General features: G+C 35.9%; 2 protein-coding genes across 5 annotated transcripts in view; both read right to left on the bottom strand.

Annotated features, from left to right (window-relative positions):
- The window catches only part of ZC3H13 (zinc finger CCCH-type containing 13), a 92,315-nt gene extending 78,300 nt beyond the window's left edge, over positions 1-14,015 (bottom strand). For all 4 annotated transcript variants that reach the window (XM_055335906.1, XM_055335907.1, XM_055335908.1 and 1 more), the window contains exons 1-4: positions 13,670-14,015; positions 7,476-7,601; positions 7,061-7,170; positions 4,360-4,471 (exon numbers count right to left, since the gene is read on the bottom strand). In XM_055335906.1, the coding sequence (XP_055191881.1) occupies positions 4,360-4,471; positions 7,061-7,170; positions 7,476-7,592 (339 nt within the window). In that variant the 5' untranslated portion in view covers positions 7,593-7,601; positions 13,670-14,015. The remainder of the gene's footprint in view (positions 1-4,359; positions 4,472-7,060; positions 7,171-7,475; positions 7,602-13,669) is intronic.
- A 250-nt stretch (positions 14,016-14,265) lies between these two features.
- CPB2 (carboxypeptidase B2) overlaps positions 14,266-21,298 on the bottom strand; it is a 51,869-nt gene continuing 44,836 nt past the window's right edge. Inside the window, exons 10-11 of the mRNA XM_055335622.1 lie at positions 19,083-19,170; positions 14,266-15,076 (exon numbers count right to left, since the gene is read on the bottom strand). Of these exons, the coding sequence (XP_055191597.1) occupies positions 14,892-15,076; positions 19,083-19,170 (273 nt within the window). The 3' untranslated portion in view covers positions 14,266-14,891. The remainder of the gene's footprint in view (positions 15,077-19,082; positions 19,171-21,298) is intronic.

Genomic DNA, 21,298 nt, shown 5'->3' with positions numbered 1-21,298 from the left:
AATCCATAATCTAATATTCTACTTCAGAAAAACTAGAAAAAGAGCAAATTAAATCTAAAGTAAGCAGAAGAAAAGAAGTAATAAAAATTAGAGTGGAAATCAATCAACTGAAAACAGGAAATCAATAGAAGAAAAAAAATCTTAAACTTAAAGCCAGTCTTTAAAAAGATCAATAAAATTGATAAGCTTCTAGTCAGGCTAAGAAAAAAAAGAGAGAAAAGACATAAGTTAGTAGTATCAGAAACAAAAAAGGAGACACTGCTACAAACCCCAGAGATTAAAAGGATAAGAAATCAATACTATGAACAATCCTATGACAAATTTGATAACCTAGAGGAAATTGTCTAATTCTACAAAAAAGACAATCTGCCAAAACTCATAGACAATCTGAATAAGCCTGTACTTACTAAAGAAACTGAATCAGTATATAACCTTTCAAAACAGAAAGCACCAGTTCCAGATGGATTCACATCTATCAATTCTGTGAATTCTATCAAACATTTAAGAAAGAAATTACAGCAATTCCCCACTTTTTCAGAAAATAGAAGCAAAGAGACTATTTCCTGACTCATTCTAAGAAGCCAACTAATACCTAAGTACCTAGTATAAAAACCAATATTTCTTGTAATTAGAAATATTTCTCAAGAACATGGATGTAAAAATCCTGTGGTTTTCTCCTCTTTCTAAACTTTCACCATCCCATCTTTCATCCCACCTATCCTTCCAACACTCAATGCAAATGTCATTTCCCTCTGTGAAATGTTCTCTGTTCCCCAGGCAGTTATTCCTTCCACTGTGTTCTGTGTATCTCTCTGTCATACTACCATACTCTACAGAATTACAATTTATTTACTTATGAATTTGTATGCCCACAAGATCACATGTTATCAACCTCACAACTCAGATGCACTAGAGTTGATGTTTGTATCTTAACCTGTCTTAGCTATCTTATGTTATCTAACCTATAGTTGCCCCTACCTAAACTAAATCTGACTTTCCCATAGAAGTTCATCACATAAAGATCAACAGACACATGTGTTGCAGTAGGAATGTACCATAGAAATGATCAGTACTTGTTATCCTGTCAGACAGATCACTCAAAATAATTAACACCCTGGTATCCTAGCTTATTAACAGTTTTGTCTAGTTTTGGATCAGGAATTTCCTAAAACCTGATCACTCTTGTCACTATAACACTTAGGCAGGCATGACACTCGGCATCTCTGAGGGCTTTCTCACCTAGGGAAAGTAAGAATCAAGCTTTTTCTTTTTTTTTTTTTTAAAGATTTTATTTATTGATTCATAAGAGACACAGAGAGAGAGAGAGGGGGGGGCGGAGACACAGGCAGAGAGAGAAGCAGGCTCCATGCAGGGAAGGCAGAGAGAGAAGCAGGCTCCATGCAGGGAGCCTGATGTGGGACTTAATCCGGGTCCTCAGGATCACGCCCTGGGCCAAAGGCAGGCCCTAAACCACTGAGCCACCCGGGGATCTCCAAGCTTTTATTTCTTAACGAAAGGCCAACTCTGCTGTCTACTAAACTGAATATGCTAAACATATAAACCTTTATGATCAGCAATATACTTAGATTTAGATATCTGTTAACAACCTAAATTTCCAACGCTGATGTTTATCTATTAAGAGCCTAACACTAATTTATATTAGAGGAAAGGCCAAGAGCTGTTCTAATCCCTGTACATACCAGTTATTAAAGAGTCATCGTGGATTAGCCAGCAACTCATGTTACTTGTTTGACATATATTTTTTTCACAGCAAAACACTGATAGAGCTACTGCCTCCACTTACAGGTAAGGAAACTGACAGCAGAGTTAAAAAAACAATTCCTAAAATAATGTCTTCAGAATATGAATTCCAGATGTTTGCCTTTTAAACTAGTCCATTTAGTGGTGTGCTAGAGTCAGTTCACACTGACTCACAAGAACCAACTGTTAAATCTTTAGGAACTGTGCAAGCCAGTGTTAAACATAGCTATGATTAAAAATCAAATCATATAAGCTAACAATTACACAAATAATAAAAACAAAGGTACTGTTATTCAAAATTCACTTCCTAAATATTTTAGTACATTTTAGTCTTGCAGTTAATTACACTATATGTGAGCGCATATATTTATGTGTACGTGTGAAAAATACTATATAATGGTGTGAAAATGATTATCTCTTCCCAAATCTGTATTCAGTGATATCACTAAGCCAGCTTGAAACTGACCATGATGGTAGTATTTACGCTAAAGAAATTGGCAAATCCCATAAAGCAGAGCTTTTTTCCCTGAGTGGTTGTTAAACATTACCAGCAACTCATGGAATTCATTCCATATTCTGAGCAATCAGTTACTTCAAAATGCAATACCTGTGCCCAGCCCCTACCCAGGAATTCTAATTCAGTAAATCAGGGGTAGAGTATCAGCATGTATTTCACAAAACACTATCTCTCCTCCAAAAGAATTCTGATACATACACACCTCTAGCTGAGAACTACTATCTAAGATTTCTAAAGCAGTATTATGTATCTATCATCAGACATTAGAAAGCTACATACTGAAAAGTACATTACTTTAGGTTCCTGAAGATAAATCTCTACAAACTATAATGTAAAATGGTAATGCAGCTGTTTTATTGAGGATCAGCAACAATCATAGGAAAGCTTCTATACAGCTTAAATGATCAGAAAGTTTCTCTTTAAACAATTCAATAATTTTAATGAAACGGTTATAATATGAGACAACTGAGATATCCAGATGAAAAAGTATAAGGCTGAACCATAAATGTAAACTAACTCAAAATGGATCAAAGCTAAAGCTAAAGCTCCAAGATTCTTTGGGAAAAAAAAAAAAAAAAAGGCATGAATCTTTGTGACCCTGAATTAGGCAATGGTTTCTTAGATAAGACACCTAAAGCACAAACAACAAAAACAGATAAACTATTTCATCAAACTAAAAATATCTGTGCTGTAAAGGACATCATCAAGAACATAAAAAGATAATCCACAGGATAGAAGAAAAATTTTGCAAATCATAAATAAGGAATTTGTATCTAAAATATATAGAAAGTTCTTACAAATCAACAATAAAAAGACAACCCAAATTTAAAAAGGGGCAAAGATCTGAAAAAGACAGGTCTCTAGAGAAGATACACAGATGGCCAATAAGCACATCTTATTGTTCAATATTACTGATGTTCAGTATCATTAGCCATCAGGGAAATGCAAAAACTACAATGAGATTACCACTTCACACTCATTAAGAGGATTCTAATCAAAGAGTTTGTAATAGCAAACACTGACAAAGGCAGAATTGGAAATCTTATTGCTGGCAGGAATGTAATATGGTGCAGTTGCTTTGGAAAACAATCTAGCAGTTTCTCAAAAAATTAAACACAGAATTAGTATATCACTCAGCCAATTCTACTCCTAGATATAAACCCCAAAGAAATGAAAACATGTCACTCAAAAAACTATTCAGGATGTTCACAGCAGCATGATACATAAGTGCTAAATCTGGAACAGCCCAAATGTTCATTAATTAATGAATCGATAAATAAAATGTGATGTATTAATGGATTATTATTTAGCAAAAACAAGGAACAGAATATTGATATATCCTATAATTTTTCATAAACCTTGAAAACACTATGGCATGTGAAAGACAAATCAAAAACAAAATCACATACTGCACGACTCCACTTATATGAAATATTCAGAACAGACAAATCTATAGTGACATAGTGGTCGTCTAGGGATGGTGGTCAGTTTCTTGAAAAGAAAAAAAAAAAGCTCAGGATGAGATTTCCACGTATGAAACATTGACGTTTTCTTTTATTCAATAAGCTACATCATAAATTAAGATTTCTCTTTTGGCGTCACTGTCAGGAAACCCACCATTAAACTTTGTGGTCACATGTGCCTTCCTTCACCTAAATTCTCTGGTTCAGTTTTTGTCAACACCATGCCTTGCTTTCATTGTTTTAATTTCTAAGTGTCCTACTATAGTCCACTTTAACCTTTCTTGGAAACAAGCAGGATATGATGGCTGGCTGAATTCTGAAGATTTAAGAATACTTTTAGATAGTTATGATACCCATCAAGATCCAGAAATCCTATGAAGTTGAACTTAAGCTCCACTAACCAATTCCCTCCATCTTAATTACCACCAAGAACTGATTCAGAGAATTAGGAGTTTTCCCAGAGGACTTTTTTCTCCCCTAAATTACACTATCCATATAAACATTATAATGTGGTATTATTCACATCTACCATATATTTAGCACACAACATAATATTATGGAACATATATAATAAGTCATTACTGAAATTTAACTTTGTTTTGGGAAATTCATTCCTACCCTAACAGGTGAGGATGACTCCTCTGTATTTCGTTTCTGGGACTCAGTGTCCACATCTTGGCGCTTGTTCTTCATTCTTTCTCTAAGATCCCCTGTAGGTCTTTCTGGTGACCTTTGAACCAAAAAACAAAAACAAAACAAAAAACAAAACAACAAAAATCTATATTTATATAACATTTATAAGAATGTATTTACAGAAATACCTCATGAATCTCAATAAACTTTTTCTGTCCATGGCTCCTAATATTCAGAAAAACAATTAATTTGCTTCAGCTTAAATATTAATATATAAAAAATATGTCACTTACAAGCGTTCTCCCCATAACAATCAGAAATGTATACAATAAAATTCCATGGGGTGGCAGGTACTGGTGATATGAATAAGAAACTGTGTGTGAACCAAGAAAAAGGAATTTGTAATTAACAGCTTCATTTGTTTTTCTAAAAATCACATAAATGTACTACTTATATTTGAAAGTAAAAAGTAGGAAGATAAAGTTTTAAATCACGATGTTGCAAAATTAATAAGGGGCAACAGTATTATCATGCATACATATATGTGGCTGGATGCAACATCAACAACTGAAAATTATCCATCTTAATAATCACAGGACATATAGGAGTTTTATGTTATTCTTATAACTTTTTTTAAATTTGAAATTATTTCAGAATAGAAAATAGTTAAAGGATTCAAAACAAGGTTTAGGCAGTGGATTTCTTTTTAATCAAGGAAAATCATACATAGTTATGTTCAACCCTGGTAAGCCTTCATAATTCATACTGAAAATGTGACAAATGGCTCCCAATTATTTTTACACTATTGTTAAGTGAGAAAACAAAGCAGATATGGAAAACACACTGCCTTTAAAGAATATTCCTAGAGGAGCTTTTTTAAAAAGGGCAATAGAAGTTAAAAAATGGTAGGTCCCTCACTGGCGACCAAAAGACACTGTGTGAGTATTTTTTTAAAGACAGAAACAATCTCATAAACATTTACATCTATTTCAAGTAATAGTTATCAATCAAATCAATTCTTGTATCAATCAATACAAGTCACATAATGAAGATATAAATATAATTTCAGTTAACTCACTTTAAAGGATCTCATTAACATTTGCATGTACATTTTATAGGAATATATAAATGTTTAAACAGTTAAATCTGATCTTGAAAGTGGATCTTCTTATTAAAAACCAGTACTTAAATACTTTAAATTATAATTATGATATACAAGTTAATCTTATGTGCCCTGGTTTCCTTCATGTAATAAGACAACTTATTAAGAACTTGTTTCTATCCTAAGCAGCTCCTAACAGAGTGCTCTACATACAATGAATGCTTATTAATCTTGTGACTAATCATTTCTGAATTACACTGCTTTTCTTTCCATCTCTGAATCACATTATGAACCGTATTTTCTTCCCTATAAAAAAAAGGAAAAAAAGACAAATCCAAAGGGGGTTATCGAATGGAAAAACATGCACAAAATAACAAAAAAAAAATCCTTTATTCTAAGTCTGGCAATGACACTATTTTTTCCCATCTTAGACAAATTCTCTGACCATTTTCCTCAAAATCACCTCTTGCATAAAAATTCTGTGTCAGTTAACAATAAACTTCAGAGATGAATTAGGCATGTATTTTAAAGGTGTGGTAATAATATGAACAAAACATTAAAATTGTTGAAACACTATCTAGGTGTATATTTGTACAGATAATTAAACATATGTAAGAATTGGTTTTCCCACATTAACAGAAGGCAAGGATGACAATCTAAATACAATAAAACTGAGTATTCACAGCATCACAAGTAAACTAAAATGTACGTTTAATTGAACAAGAAGTCAGTTAAGGGTTTGAGTTTTAAATTCCACTAAGCTTCAATATTTATACACACACACACACTCACCCATTTAAAAAAAAACCTACAAATGCTACTGTTCAGTTTTTATACTATTGGTATAACCAAAGCCATCAGCACATCCAATTATAGGAACTGGTTAACTATTTGTTTACCAATCAACTTTAAACTGTTTTTGTGACAACCTTTACATATATTACATACTTAAATACCATAACACAATCATCATGAACTGAACTGAAAGGAAAATAAAAGGTCTTTATTAGATTTTCATTTAGCTTTGCCTTTATTAAAGGCAAAAAGATGTCTTAAATAGGAAGTAGTACCTTTATCCATGTGTAAGCAAGTATATATTTTCATTTACATTAGTACATTATGATAAGGGATTTGGCAAATGCATTTTAATGTACAGAGCTTGCAGCAGAATGTCGTATGTCATTTAGATTTGAATTTAAAACATCTTAAAAAGCTAAAACTATATCCTTGTTAAAATTTAAGGGTTAAAAACAGTCTTTCCTCAGTAAAAATAATCTATGATGTTCTGCAATCTTAAACCATTTTAGTACGTAACTAGGAGTAGGGGGAAGTAAGTCATACATATATTATTTAAAAAATCTATTGGCAAAAACAGTAAATATTGAGCAAATAGTTTAAAGCATACATTTTATTAATCTTGAAATTAACAACTAAAAAGATCTTACTGATCTTTGACTATTGATAAGACCACCACCAAAAGAGAAAATCTGATCAAATATACGCTTGTATTTCAGATTTTTATACTAGATAAATTACAAAATCATCTTCTAATAGTATATGAACAATTCAAAGTTCTTAATTTACCTTCTATAATTGCTGCTATAACCTTTACCACGGGGTGAAGGGCCATGTACGAATCTACAAGTGTTTCCATAGAGGCAGTTGCCAGTCTTCAACCAGTTACGGCACTGTGTCTAAGAGACAGATATTACTATGTAAATTTCATATTTATTTCTAGAAAAAATATGCCAGTGGGACAAAATTAAAACAAATGCTACCAAAATTCCAGCTACCCTGAGATACATTATTCCCCAAACAATAAAAACATCAGGAAAAGAAAAACATAACAATTCTTTTCACTCCTCCTTTATGAAACTCAGTTTTAAAAATTTACTGAACATTCCTACAATACAACAACCTGTTCACTTTTACGATACAAATCAGTATTCAAGAACAGGATTACAAGATAACCCCTGTGACTGTTCTAGTGACAACTCACCTCTGCTGTACTGCCAGTGCTGGGTCCAAGCCTCTCAAATACACTGGGTCTTCGGGATGTGCTATCAGATATGGTCTTGGTATTTTCCACTGTGACCTTCCTTCTAATTTTTGACATTTTGTACTACTTTAACCAAAAAAGAGAGAGGCAAAACTGTAAAATTCTTCAGTTTTAAATTAACTGCCCAGAACTTATATGTAGATAAAGCTATAGATAACACTGTAAAAAATTATGGGGAATTTTTCTCAGGAGAAAAAAGGCATAGGAGAGGTCACAGGTAAACAGAAGGTATCTTTGAACCCACACATTAGTGAACTTATAACAAGTTTGAAATCTGTTGCCTAGAATCCTAACTCTTCTGCAGAGTGAAGGAATAAGATTCTACTCACAGTTTTCAAAGCACATTCAACCTCAGAAAACAAACTATAAAATGTTTAGTTTCTAAGTTACTTATAAAACTTTCAAAATTTAGTTAACTATCTTTTAAGGAAAAGTTGTGCTATCATCCTCCATAAGGTAGTTAATTGGAAAAGAAAGCCATGTCAAAGAGAATGGGAAAATAAAATCAGGCAAGAATTTTACTGATAGATATTATGCTTTATACGGTTTGTGACATTAGGTATATTCTAAAAATCAGCTTAGTAGAAAAGTGCAAACTATTTAAATTTTTTTTCATCTTAACAGAGCTTAAAAAAGAACAGTCTAATCAAGGATATTTATTAATTTTCCAATAATATAAAGAAAATTCAATGTTGATAAAATGACTTTCTTTCAAAATAGGACTATACAGCCTATAATAGGCTATAGAACTAGAGCTCAAGATGTTTCTATAATTTATGCTACACTTATATAAAAGTCAAAGATCCTAAAAGTGACGAACAGGCTATCTTACCATTATTAGAAACAAGAAAGACAAAGTGTAAAAATATTTTACAAAAGTAAATAAAACATTTAAAACTAAAACCGTAACACAATATATCCAAGTATATAATCAGGTGATTCAACTGGAAATGAAAACATCAGGTAACAGTAATAGGATATATACTAGAAAAAAAAAATTAAATTCTAGATCTAGAACAAATTAGTACATAACCGCGGGAACTGAGCAGGAATTGCCTAACTAAAGAAAACAAAACAAAACAACACTACACCATATCATATTTCACATAATCCAATTAGTTGAAATCTTATCAATAGTCAAAAGTTACTAGAAAGAATGATAGCTAAAGAAGTAAAAGTTCCATTTGATATAGAACTGGTCTCCGTAAAGTTCACAAATTCAAAAAGCTCTTTAATGTAGTTTCAAAGTAAAGATATACCACTTGAAAGGAAATTAAGTTTTGATAATACCAAATCAAAAGTTTAATAATATTATAAACGACATTTGGTTTAATTAGATACTTCTTTTAAGGTCACATTTTTAAAAGAATCCTAAGAGTAAGGACAACATTTTATAAATAAACAAAGATAATGAACCAAGAGGAAAAAAGGAAATGATATAATATGGTAGTTTTAAACTGGGAAAAAAATGTGTATTCTTATTTTTTAATATAAAATACCACCATCTTAGCAACTAATCTTTAGTGATTCAAAGAAGTTGAAAGAGAACTTACAAATTTGTAAAAATAAGTGTAAAAATTAGTCATTAATTAGTCACATTAATGAGTAAGAATTTGTTGCAACATAAAACCACATATTTATCAACTGTTCTCCAAATAAGGAACTACACAGCCAACTCTACACACAGCAGTTACTATTTTAAGTTAGTATTATTAGTATTATTATTGATTTCATTCTCAGCCCAAAAGTGAATTTACAGACTAAAATGTGGTAAAATTCCATATGTCCATTTGTTTGACAGAACTGAAAAATTCTTTATAGGAAATCCAAAATAAATGGAACTGGGAAAAGATCTTCTAGAAAATGTAGAGCTTTAATTAACTGAGAAAACCACTTTTTTACAATTTATATCTGAGTCAATAAAAAGTGACTATATCACAAAAAACGGATAGTTTAGAACAAAAACAAATGTTCAAAGTTTCATTATGTTGCTATATATATTAATATACTGATGTACACTGTAATCATCATTCACTAATTCAATTTTTTAAACATCTATTAATAAACTTAAAATGGAATGAGTTCTAAAAATTCCTTATTAGCTATAATTAGTTATTTAGAACGTGGAAAACAGGCACACCATCTCCCCAAGCTGCCTCAAGAAGACTGACCTTAACTAACCTTACATATTTCCCTCCACTATCAATGGAAATCGTTCTGCTCCCAGCGTGCCACCACTCCCAACACACTCTCCTCAAAAAAGTTAGTGGTAGTGCTTTCCATAATTACAACAACAGCTATTATACCTGAAACACTGATCATCTAGCATCTCCTTTCTTGTTTTCTGAGGGCTCCAGATATTAACTGTTTCTCATCCTGCTCTATAACCTGTTGCTTGGATCAGTACTCCACTGCTCCCCAGGCCTATCCCTGAAAACCATGGCATGGCTTCTCTCCAATCCTGGATCACTAACATAAACTTTCAAGATTTCAAAAGGTCTGGACTGCTATGTCAAAGACAAACAAGTGAGAACTGATGATGGAATCTTATACCCCTCCTTGTATGTATCACTGCCACAAAAAAAAGTATCTTCCCACAGAGACAAAGTTGCTTGTAACAGTGACAGCAAGAACTACTCAAGATTCACCTACACAGTTATTATCACTGGAACTTTACTTTTAGCTACTGTTGAGTCTTCCAATTTAAGGAAAAACAGCAAAGAAGTAAAAGTCATATTCTCAGCATCCAATAGTGTCAGACTTCCTCCTAAAATTGCACTGACTTCGAGTACCAAGTCTATATTAGAGAGGTCGTAGACAGGAAAAAAAATCTGTGGCAAAAGGGAAAAAGTAGGACTTAAAATCTTCTAATTGAAAGGGAAGAGGAATTCTTCTGATCACCTACCTAGGAACTCTATCAGCAGTCAACAATAAGTTTTAGAAATAGTACTGAAATACTAATGATTGACCTATATAAAATGCTTTATGCTTATAAAGAATACAAAAAAATTATTTTAAACCTATTTGTCTACATATATACAATCTACAATATATCAGGAAAGTATTTACTTTTATTTATTTATTTTATTTACTTAATTTAAAAGTATGTTACCAATGAACTCAATTAGAATTTTCAATCTAAAAATTTGGGTCCTCAAAGGCAAATATATACCACAATCAAATAAAATATAGATTCAAATGAGGAGAGAAAAACCTTTTCCAATTAATATCTGAACAGACTTCAATAAGCAAATGCTTCAAAGTATGTGAGAAAAGTTAGGAACAATAAAATAAAAATGTAAATATTAAAGTCTTCCCTCTCTTAGAGACTTTAAATCTTTTCCCCCCAGTTTTGTTTTCAAATTAATCTTTGATTTCAAATTGTCAACATACTTTCACCCACATCATTATGTCTTTCCCAAATATCATCATTATCAAAGCCCAAGTATCACAGGTGAAAGTCTATGGAGTTACTGTCCTATTTTCTCCCTTCTACTTGTAGAGTAAATAGATATCAAGGTTTTAACGATATCTTTTCAACTGAGAAAAGAAAAACAGGGGGCATAAGAGTTTAAATTTTTGAAAATACAACAAAAGGAGGTCATGAGACCCCCAGACTTTTATCACAATGTACTAAAAGCTACACACTATAAATATATATATGGCTAACAGGAAACATACAGAAGCCTCTTTTTAAATGATCAGTTATTCCTGAAACCTAATTACTAATATCTTGCTAATAAAACATATCAACTCTAATATTCTCATTTTAATCCATAATCACATCTTTTTGAGGCCTCATCTTCCCCTAGCACAAATGAAAGCATAAATCGTTTTAATCTGGATAAGCTGCGGCATAATATTAGGAAAACTGTCATGTCAAATCATTAAACAATTAAAACTACATAAATGCGCTGTAAAGTAGAATAAATTCTTACCCACTGAAGTTCTAAAGGTAAAAGGTTTGTGTCAAAAAATAAAGCCTCTTCTATTTATGCTTCATATTTTTGAAAGAAAAAAATTAAGCTTATTTGATGCATAGTCTGGGAGAATTTTTTAAAAAATAACTTTCTACAACAGTCTTCCAGGTTACTTACATATAGACAGACTAAAACAATTCCAAATTGAATTCCAAACAGAATTAACAGAACTAAATTGACTATACCACTACGCGCAAGGCAATACCATGAATGACTGCACATAGAACGATAGGAAAAATAATTTGTTAGAAAGACTATGAACAGAAAATAGCCAATGCCAGCAGCCACTATAAAGTGAAATAAACAGAACTGTAACCTACACACTACCCGAAAAGAATAAAGATGCTTTAAATAGCAACATCAGTTAACTTTTAACTAAGTATGTACTAAAAGAGCTCCAACTCTACATGAAACGGACAGGGGTTGGAGGAGGCAGCAGCGAAGACCAAAAGCCGCACTGAAAACCAAGTCTTCCAATAAATGTAAATCACACAATTTTGCTCTTGGCTCTATATATAACTGCCAATGCATACTGTAATAAAAACTAACACTGACAATTTAATAAAACTCTAACAACTTGTAGAGAAGTGAAAATAGCATCCTCTTGATGGATTTTAGTATTAACTTACCGATACGTACATTGATCTGCGTACCTTAAATATGCAATCAACATTCATTTTTGAATCAGCAAGTATTAGCAAGCCAGTAAGAGGCGTGCATTTGATAAAACTGGATCTCACCAGGTCCACACAGGAAAAGTCTAAGTAAGCTTCATGGTGCAACTGTTTTTTTACCGACACAAATTGCTACATACTTGCATCAACGCTCTAAGTCTCTTGTTTAAACTGTCACCTTACAACCTAAATTATTTTTATTAAGGAGGTGGAAATTATTTGAAAACCTACAGATCTGCCCACAAAACTCATGGGGGGAAAAAAAAAAGTACTGTCGGTTTTGGGCACTAAAGCCAGTAATTCTAAATATCACAAAACTAGGGCAGCTTGGGTGGCTCAGCGGTTTAGCGCCGCCTTCAGCCCAGGGCCTGATCCTGAAGTCCCCGAGATCGAGTCCCACGTCGGGATCCCTGCATGGAGCCTGCTTCTCCCTCTGCCTGTGTCTCTGCCTCTCTCTCTCTCTCTGTGTCTCTCCTTTCTGTGTATTCTCATGAATAAATAAATAAAATCTTAAAAAAAAAAAAAGAATATCACAAAACTAGACTCCGCTGACTGGCACCATACACACGTAGCACGGCTTGTAACCGCGTGAACATTCAGATGAGACGGCAGCAGGGTCTGCAAAAGCTTGCAGGGTCTTGCAAAAGCTGAGGTGTGAAGATACTTTCCAGACTTTTAGTTCTTCCCGAAACCCGAAGACCTGAAGAGCTAGTACTGTGGGCCTACCATTTTCAGAGCGGCTCGGATGCTCTAAGAACTTCACGACATAACCGAAAACAGTGTGTGAGGGCGCAAGATCCTACCGGTGTCATTCAAGGGATATCAACGTCGGATCTTTTTTTTTTTCTTCCCCCCCCCCCCCCGCAGCCCACGTTAGGTTGTTTGAACCCAGGGAGGAAGAGACGATGCTCAACAGCTGACCCCCTCTCCTTTCACGCCACCTTCCTCCGCTTCCCACAAGGGGGGTTGCCAAAAGCAACCATATGCTAGCCCTCCTCGACCTCCGGGACCCGAGTCGTTCCGATCAACCATCACTGCCGGGGAAATAAGCAAAAAGACCAAATGCAACCGACAGCAAGGGGCCAATTTCTCCTAACAGGCCTGGGAGGCGTGAGGAGGGAGCCTCTGCAGCTAAGACCGTGTTCCTGCCCACCGACCCCACCCACCAGCACCCAACCCCTTGCAGCGCAAACAAACGCGAATAGGGCGCAAAGCCCGCAAAGGGGGGGGAGGGACCCCCCCAACACACACACACACACACACACACACACACAGTCTTTGTCTGCATCCACCCGTCGGAATGACAGCGACAGCGAGAAACGAAGCCTGAACCCAGGCAGCTACTGCTGAGCTGCGGGGGGGATGCTCCAGGAGGGCTCAACATCCCGGCGTGACCCGAGGGCGCTGGAGGGAGGGGGAGGGGGAGGACACCCCCGCCCCCCCCCCGATACCCACACCAAGTCCCCGACTTCAAGCTTACCTCCTCCTCCCCGGACTCCCGTCGCAAGCTCAATCCGGAGGCGCTCCCGCCGCCACCGCTCCGAGGAGCGGGGGAGGCGACTCTCTGTCCCCGCGCCGGGCCCCGGGGAGACGACGACCAGGAGAAGGAGGTGCGCGCGCGGCTCCCGGGAACCGGCCCTTCGCTGGCGAGGGGCCCCCGGGGCGGCTGAGAAGCAGAACCCGCCCGCCGCCTCGCCAGGGTCGGGAGAGCCTGAGCCGGAGGACGAGAGAGGACGAGGAGCCGCTGCGGAGGGTCCGAAAAGGCAACGAAAACGCGACCAGGCCGCCGCCGGGAGGACCCACTCGAAAGGCCGCCGGAAGTCAAGTGTTTGCCCTGATTCCTCAGCGGACCGCTTCCGGCCGCCAGATTAGTCGTCAGCGCGCAGGCCCCGCCCCCTCGGAGGACACGCCCCCCCGTGCGTAACGTCGGCTCGTGCGGCGGCACCCCGGGGGGGGGGGCGGGGCGCGGTGGGAATCCTCGAGTCTAGGCTTCACCGCGGAGCCTGCGGGCGGGCGGAGGGGGGGGAGGCCAGAGCCCGGAAGAGCCAAAATTTCCACGAGAAAGTGAAGCGGGGAGCAAGCGTTTCCTCCTTTTATTGCATGATTTCTTACAATCCACAGCTGTGGCGATGCCGCGCATCTGTTGCTGCAAATAACTACAGCCGTTCATTCATTTGCGCGGAAAATGTGTACTGAGCAGTGACGGGGCGCGGGGAGGGGGTGTCCTGGTCTGACCCTGCCCGGCGGGCTGGGCGGTCGCCTAGCAACGGGGGAGCCCGGGGGACGCGGTGGTGTTTGGAGAGGCGCAAGCAGCCCATGGAAACTGGAGCAGAGATGTTTGATGCGCTTCCAGCCACCTTTCCCCTTGGGGTCCCAGGGTCTGCAAGAACCTAGTTGCTCACGTCGCTTGAGGTGGGTAGTCAGACATCCTGCATCCAAATTCGTATCCAGCCTCTTACACATTTTTTTTTTTTTTTAGAAAAGAGAAATAGCCCCTTCCCGCCTTAATTTTTTTTTAATTTTTATTTATTTTTTTCCCCGCCTTAATTTTAAGGTAGCATTTATCTTGTTCTTTTGCAAAACCAAGGAAGAGGAAACTCTTTCCTCAAAACTACTGATAAAATTTTAGAGCACCTACAGTGATTTGGTGTTGTGGGAGCCAGTGAATCAAAATATGGAAGAAGAGTGAAGAATCAAGGGCATTAAGCATTCCTGATGACATGCCCAGCTATTTCAGAGATAGCTGCGAGAGCTTCTGCACAAGTGGGTTTGATGAAACGCTCTGGCAGCAAGAATCCATATCTGCCTGTATCTCGAAGTTCAATCGTAAACGAGTATTTTATGCCCAAGTCATAGATCCAGTCATCTGAACCTCCAGGAGCTAGATCTACAAAAAAAAAAAAAAAAAAAAAAAAAGAAGAAGGAGAAGGAGAAGAGAAAAGAAAAAGAAAAAAAAGAAAAGAAAGAAAGAAAAAAAAATTACTCTTTGAAATACAGGTGTTTCAAGTTAACTTACAAAATGGATCTTTTTTCCCTGAAAATAAAAATAGCTCTGCACTTTTCTGATTATTATGTAATCTAAGTTCTTGGTAGAAAATGGAAATTGAAGAAAAACAGGTTAAGGAAGAAAACAAAAATAACCCATCTATCTGCCAAAAAGTAATAATCACCATTAACATTTTAGTGCTTTTTTTTTTCTCAATGCGTGCTTTAACATACTTCATTTTTCCCTTCGTAAATAAGGTCATCCTACACATGCCGTTTTTTAATATTTCTTTTTTAATTTAAATTCAATTAGCCATCCTTAGTCTCAGAGGTAGTGTTCAACAATTATGTTCAATATTGGTGGTGTATAACACCCAGTGCTCATCACATCACATTTTGTAATATTTCTAAAGATAATCTATGTGACCAGCTCTATGTATCAACGACTTCAAATTTTTCATGATCACATAGCACTACATTGTAAAGCTGCATACAGTTCAGTTCAATAATTATTTACTTGAAGACCTGTAGATTTTTTTTCTAATTTCTAAATAATATAAACAACTTTATAATGACCTCTCTTGGTTTTACTAATTACTGTTTCCTTGGAGTATTCTTTCCTAGAAGTAGATTCATTAGCCTAAGAGTATGTACTTTTTACAATTATGCCACAAGTTGCCAAATAACCTCCAAAAAAATTGAACCAATTTACATTTCCATATTGGCGGGGTATAAATATGCCTAATTCCCTCTCCCATATCATCCACAGGAATTATGCATTATGCATCCGACAATTTTATGGGTGAAAAATCATATTGAATCATTCTATTTTGTTTCTTTGATTACCACTGAGTTGAACATTTTATTTGGTATATTTATTGTCCATCTTTATATTTTTTTATCAGTTGTCCTTGCTCATTGTTCTACTCAAGTGATTTTATAGATTGTTTATAACAGCAACATTAGTGTTATTAGCCTTGTGTAATATGTGAATTTTTTCTTATTTGGTTATTTAGCTTTCAACCTGATTTATGGCAGAGTGTTTATTTAAAAAATTTTTGTCTATCTGGAATTTATTTTAGAGAAATATATATCAGTAAATCAATTTCTTTTTCTAAGTAAGTTGTCAGGTTTTCCAACTGTATTCAATTGAATAACTAACATTCTTAGAAATGCCTCTTTTAAGAGATACTAGATGCTCTTAGATACTTAAGTGTCTTTCTGTTCTCACCATTCCTTTCTGTTGAATGCCTTTTCCTGGCTCAGTTCCATAGTCTTAATTACTATAAGTTTATAATGTGCCTTAGTATCTGATTGGGACAAATTCTTTCTTATTAGTCTCATTTTACAAAATTTTACAAGCTCTTCTATCAAATTTATTCTTTCAAAAGAAATTCAAAACTGTTCATTGGGATTGTATTAAATATACAGATTAACATAGGGCAACTCACACATTTTTATATTGCTTTTCTGCTCAAAAACATGATAGGTTTCTCCTTTTATCTATCTTCTTTCATGTATATCAGTAAAATTTTCTAGATTTCTCATATAAATATATGGATAGATTTGTGTGTATACACACATACATACATTTAACAATGAATCCACATATATGTATATTTGGTGTATATGTGTGCAATGTGTATATATGTACATATAGAGGGGCAGTAGGATCTTTTTTCCATTTTACTTTCTACCTGATTATTTTTGGCATATAAGAGAGCTTTAGATTTCTGTATGTTTTGTTCATAGTCAGCCACCTTACTCAACTTTTGATTGTCACTAATATTTTTGGTTGATTTCTACTGTTTTCCAGGTAGACAATCATATAACATTCAAAGTGATCATTTTTGCCTCTTTCTATTACCTATACTTGCGTTAACTACAAAGGTGTCTATCAAAGTCTTGTTTATAATACTGGAAAACATCCATCAGCATTGGATTAAATGAGTTATTCAGCAAATATTTCTGACAACCACCATCAATATATGTCATTTCTTCTTCCAGCCACTTTCTTATACTTATGAACAGATTCCCATAGATGTATACTGAATGAATGAATGTGTAGAAATAGACTGATTTCATCACACCAGAAAGTTGCTTTGTAAGCTCCTGCAGCCCTGAGATGCTGTGTTATGCTTTGGGGAACAATGGTAGAGAAGAGGATGAAAATCAAGAAAGTTCTGAATTGTGAAAGGGAGCTGTGGGGTCCCTCTCTGGTAGAGCAAGAACCTGAGTCAGCAAAGGCAGCAGTAGGCCAGTGATACCAAGTGACAGAGATCTCACGTGGACCAAGCTGGCCCCACTTTGTTCTGAGATATTTTGGGGTAGTTGAGGGGGAAGAGGAAGATTCTGGACTTTCTATAAATAGGGCATCTGGTGCTTAAGCAATTTATTGAAAATAATATGAATGCGATTATTAAGATGAATGTGTTTTTATACCGCTGTAGATCACACTTGTTAAAGAAAAATTTGGGGCTTTGAACATTGTCTCAGGGCCTTTTCACAAGTCGTTTTCTCTCCCTGGTTCTCCTCCTATAGCACTGTTTGGCAGACACTCATCAGGTAGGTCTCCCAGAAGTGTCACCTACAGAGAGCTCCTAGGCCACTTTCACTAAGTAGCCCCTCTCTCCTACAGTCATTCACAAACCCTTAGGTCTATTTTATTGTCTTCACTTCTCAATGGGATTATACTATATTTGACTATTTCATTGTTGACATCAGAGATTGGCAAACTTTTTCTCCAAAGGACCATATAATAAGTATTTTAGACTTTGTGGGCCACAAAGTATGTCACAACCACTTGACTCTACTATTGTGAAAGCTATCATAGACAATACATAAATAAATGGATGTGGCTGTGTTCAAGTAAGACTTTATTTTTGGATACTGAAATTTTAATTTCATAGAATTTTCACGTCACAAAATCTTTTTTCAATCTTTTAAAAAAATGGAAAAACGAAGGTGTCTGGGTGGCTCAGTTGGTTAAGCAATGGATTTTTGATTTCTGCTTAGGTCATGATCTCAGGGTCGTGAGATCCATCTGGCTCCGCACTAGGTGCAGAGTCTACTTGGGATTCTCTCTCTCCCTCTGCCCCTCCCTGCACTTGCACTCCCTTTCTTTTTCTTTAAAATAAATAAATAAATAGATAAATAAAATCGTTTAAAAATGGTAAAACTATTCTTATCTCACAAGCTATACAAAAACAAACCAGTGGGCTGAATTTGGCCTGTGGGTCATAGTTTGCTGACACCTGGTTGCATGTTTATTTTCTATAAACATGCAACCTCTTTTGCCACCTCCTCCAGCTTCAAAAGAGGAAAATTATTGTCTGCTATCACAATGTAAGCAAAAGAGGATCCCTTGATAAATATCTGCCAGTAGAAATTAAATTTGAAAATATTTCTTAAGAGTTTGCCATATACAAGCTGTTGTCAGTGCGATACAAGCAAAAGACATTTCACTATATAGTGTGCTTTAGTGGGCACAGCCTGTCACTATAATGCATCTAATGGAAATAGTGTTCCCTGGATTTGTATAGTGTTCAACCCGCACAACTTTGCATGGAGACCCTGGATATCTTGCACATTCTTTTGACCCTTTATGACCTTTCCTGCTTCACTCAACTAGTGTGATGCCAATTCTATGATCTCTGCTCTAGAGTAATGAACGTGACATCTCAAGTATCATTTTGGCTTCTTTTGAGTGTATCTATTTATTAATATAGCCTTGTTCAGTGCTCTCATAGCAATTATGCCTCCATTTCTAATTGTTATAATACAACTATTTTACATGTGATCTTGTTTAAAGAGTCCATTTAGAAAAATTAAACCCACACAGAAGAACCAAACACATGGATTTCTTTAGCACCTCACAATTCTCCACGATCTTAAGAAGAAATACTTACATAAACTTTCTGAACCACTGCCATGAGTATATCTGGTATTTTTATTAGTATTTTCAATAGCCCGGACTGCTTCACTGGCCACTAGGGACTGAAATCAATAGAATATGGAATTTCAGTTCATGTGCAGCTTCAAAGCAGGACAAGTAGAAGTTCTTAATAAAACCATTATTTATTAATTGAATCAAATTATGTACAGAAAGAAATAGAAAGTAGAATGGCGGTTGCCAAGGGCTCGGGGTGTGAATGAAATGCGGAGATGTTGATCACGGGATATACGTTTTCTATTGTAAGACAAATAAGTTCTGGAGATCTAATACATAGCACAGTGACTATAGTTAACAATACTATTTTATATACATGAAAGTTGCTAAGAGAGTAGATTTTAAATGTTCTTACTACAAAAGAAAAAGTTGTAGTTATGTAAGGTGATGGAGGTATTAACTAAGTTTATTGTGGTAATCATTTTACAGTGTATAAGTGTATCAACTCATCACCTTGTATGCCTTAAACTTCTATAATGCTATACATCAATTATAGTTCAATAGAGCTAGGAAAAAAAGGAAAAATATACATATTTAGAAGAATAAATAAACTTTAAAATAAATATTTTTGGGGATCCCTGGGTGGCTCAGTGGTTTACTGCCTGCCTTCGGCCCAGGGCATGATCCAGGAGACCCAGGATCGAGTCCCGTGTCGGGCTCCCTGCATGGAGCCTGCTTCTCCCTCTGCCTGTGTCTCTGCCTCTCTCTCTCAATCTCTCTCTCTCTCTCTCTGTGTGTGTGTGTGTGTGTCTCATGCATAAATAAATAGAATCTTTAAAAAAATAAATATTTTTTGCTTTATGGAAATCACAGTTGGGTGGCTTTACACATAGACTCTTCCAACACATTGAAAATTTTATTTAACTTGAAGGAAAAATAGTTCTTACATGCTTTTTTGGCTTCAGGAGTTCATTTATCATATAAAATGAAGTATAACTGTATTTCAAGGCAAACAGCCTGGAGTTACCCTAATCCTACAAAAAATTATCATCAAACATTATTTATTTTTTTAGAGAATTAAATTAAATTAACTAATTAATGTGTTTGTTTGTTTGTTTGTTTGTTTGGCAGGGGGAGGAGCAGAGGGAGAGAGAATCCTGGAGCAGACTCAGCGCTGAGTGTAGAGCCTGACAATGGGCTCAATATGACAACCTGAGGTCATGAGATCATGAGATCTATGCTGAGCCAAAATCAAGAGTTGTACGCTTAACTGACTGAGCCACCCAGACACCCTAAAATTACCACCAAACTTTAAATGCGACTTCTCTAAATACTACGTATACCTAATGCGTAAATCATTCCCTTCTCACAAGCTATTATTGTCTTCTTGTGCAAAATGTCTAATAACTCCTAAAGACTCATCAGGGAAAAAGGATTATGTGCCCAGTATTGGGCAGGCTAATAAATAAATCCCTTGTCCTACTACATTTGCTTCTAGCTTATCCAGATCTCTTATGAGGTTGATGTTAGTATTCACTGTGACTCTCTTGGATAACCCAGAGGAGTATCAGTACATATGAAGTTGTAGCATTCCTTTGTTCAAAAAAATTTTAATGGAACCCCCTTGTCTACAGAATAAGATACACATTTATTCCAACATTTAAACAAGCAGACCATGTCTACTTTCTGATGGTGTCAGCCTCTACTTTCATTCAGTAACCTGAACACACTTCCTGTGGGCAACACATTTCCTCAGCATTGAATGTCCTCCCTTTCCTGTATGCCTCTAGAATTCCTATATTTCCATTTCTGGCTAAAAATGTATCTGTTTTTCAATGTCAGTAGCCCTTTATTGTTTTTTTTCTTTACTGTGTATCACCCCTTAATAGATGATAAATTCCTCAAGGACAGGGACTTTATCCCTTAGCTTATCTAGCATTTCCTTCTAAGTCAGTGAATGAGGCCGCTCCTTGATATCCCAGTCAGAACTGAGGTCTACCATCTGCGCCCCTTATTTAGTAGTTATTGCACTTAGAATATAGCTATTTATAGCATTTGCTAATGGCTGAGCTTCTTAACCATATCATGTTCTCTAAAAGGTCAGGGTCCACCTAATGCTTCTTTTAATGTCCACCAAATACAATATTCTATACAAAATAATGCTCAACAAACACTTGTGATAACAGCAATCCAAAAATAAGGGAAATCAGAATAATTCTATCTCCAAATCATGAT

Source organism: Nyctereutes procyonoides, unplaced genomic scaffold (assembly GCF_905146905.1).
Source record: "Nyctereutes procyonoides isolate TBG_1078 unplaced genomic scaffold, NYPRO_anot_genome, whole genome shotgun sequence".
Lineage (NCBI taxonomy): Eukaryota > Metazoa > Chordata > Mammalia > Carnivora > Canidae > Nyctereutes > Nyctereutes procyonoides.
Note: the sequence above shows the minus strand (reverse complement) of the source record. Positions and strands in the feature narration are given on the sequence as shown.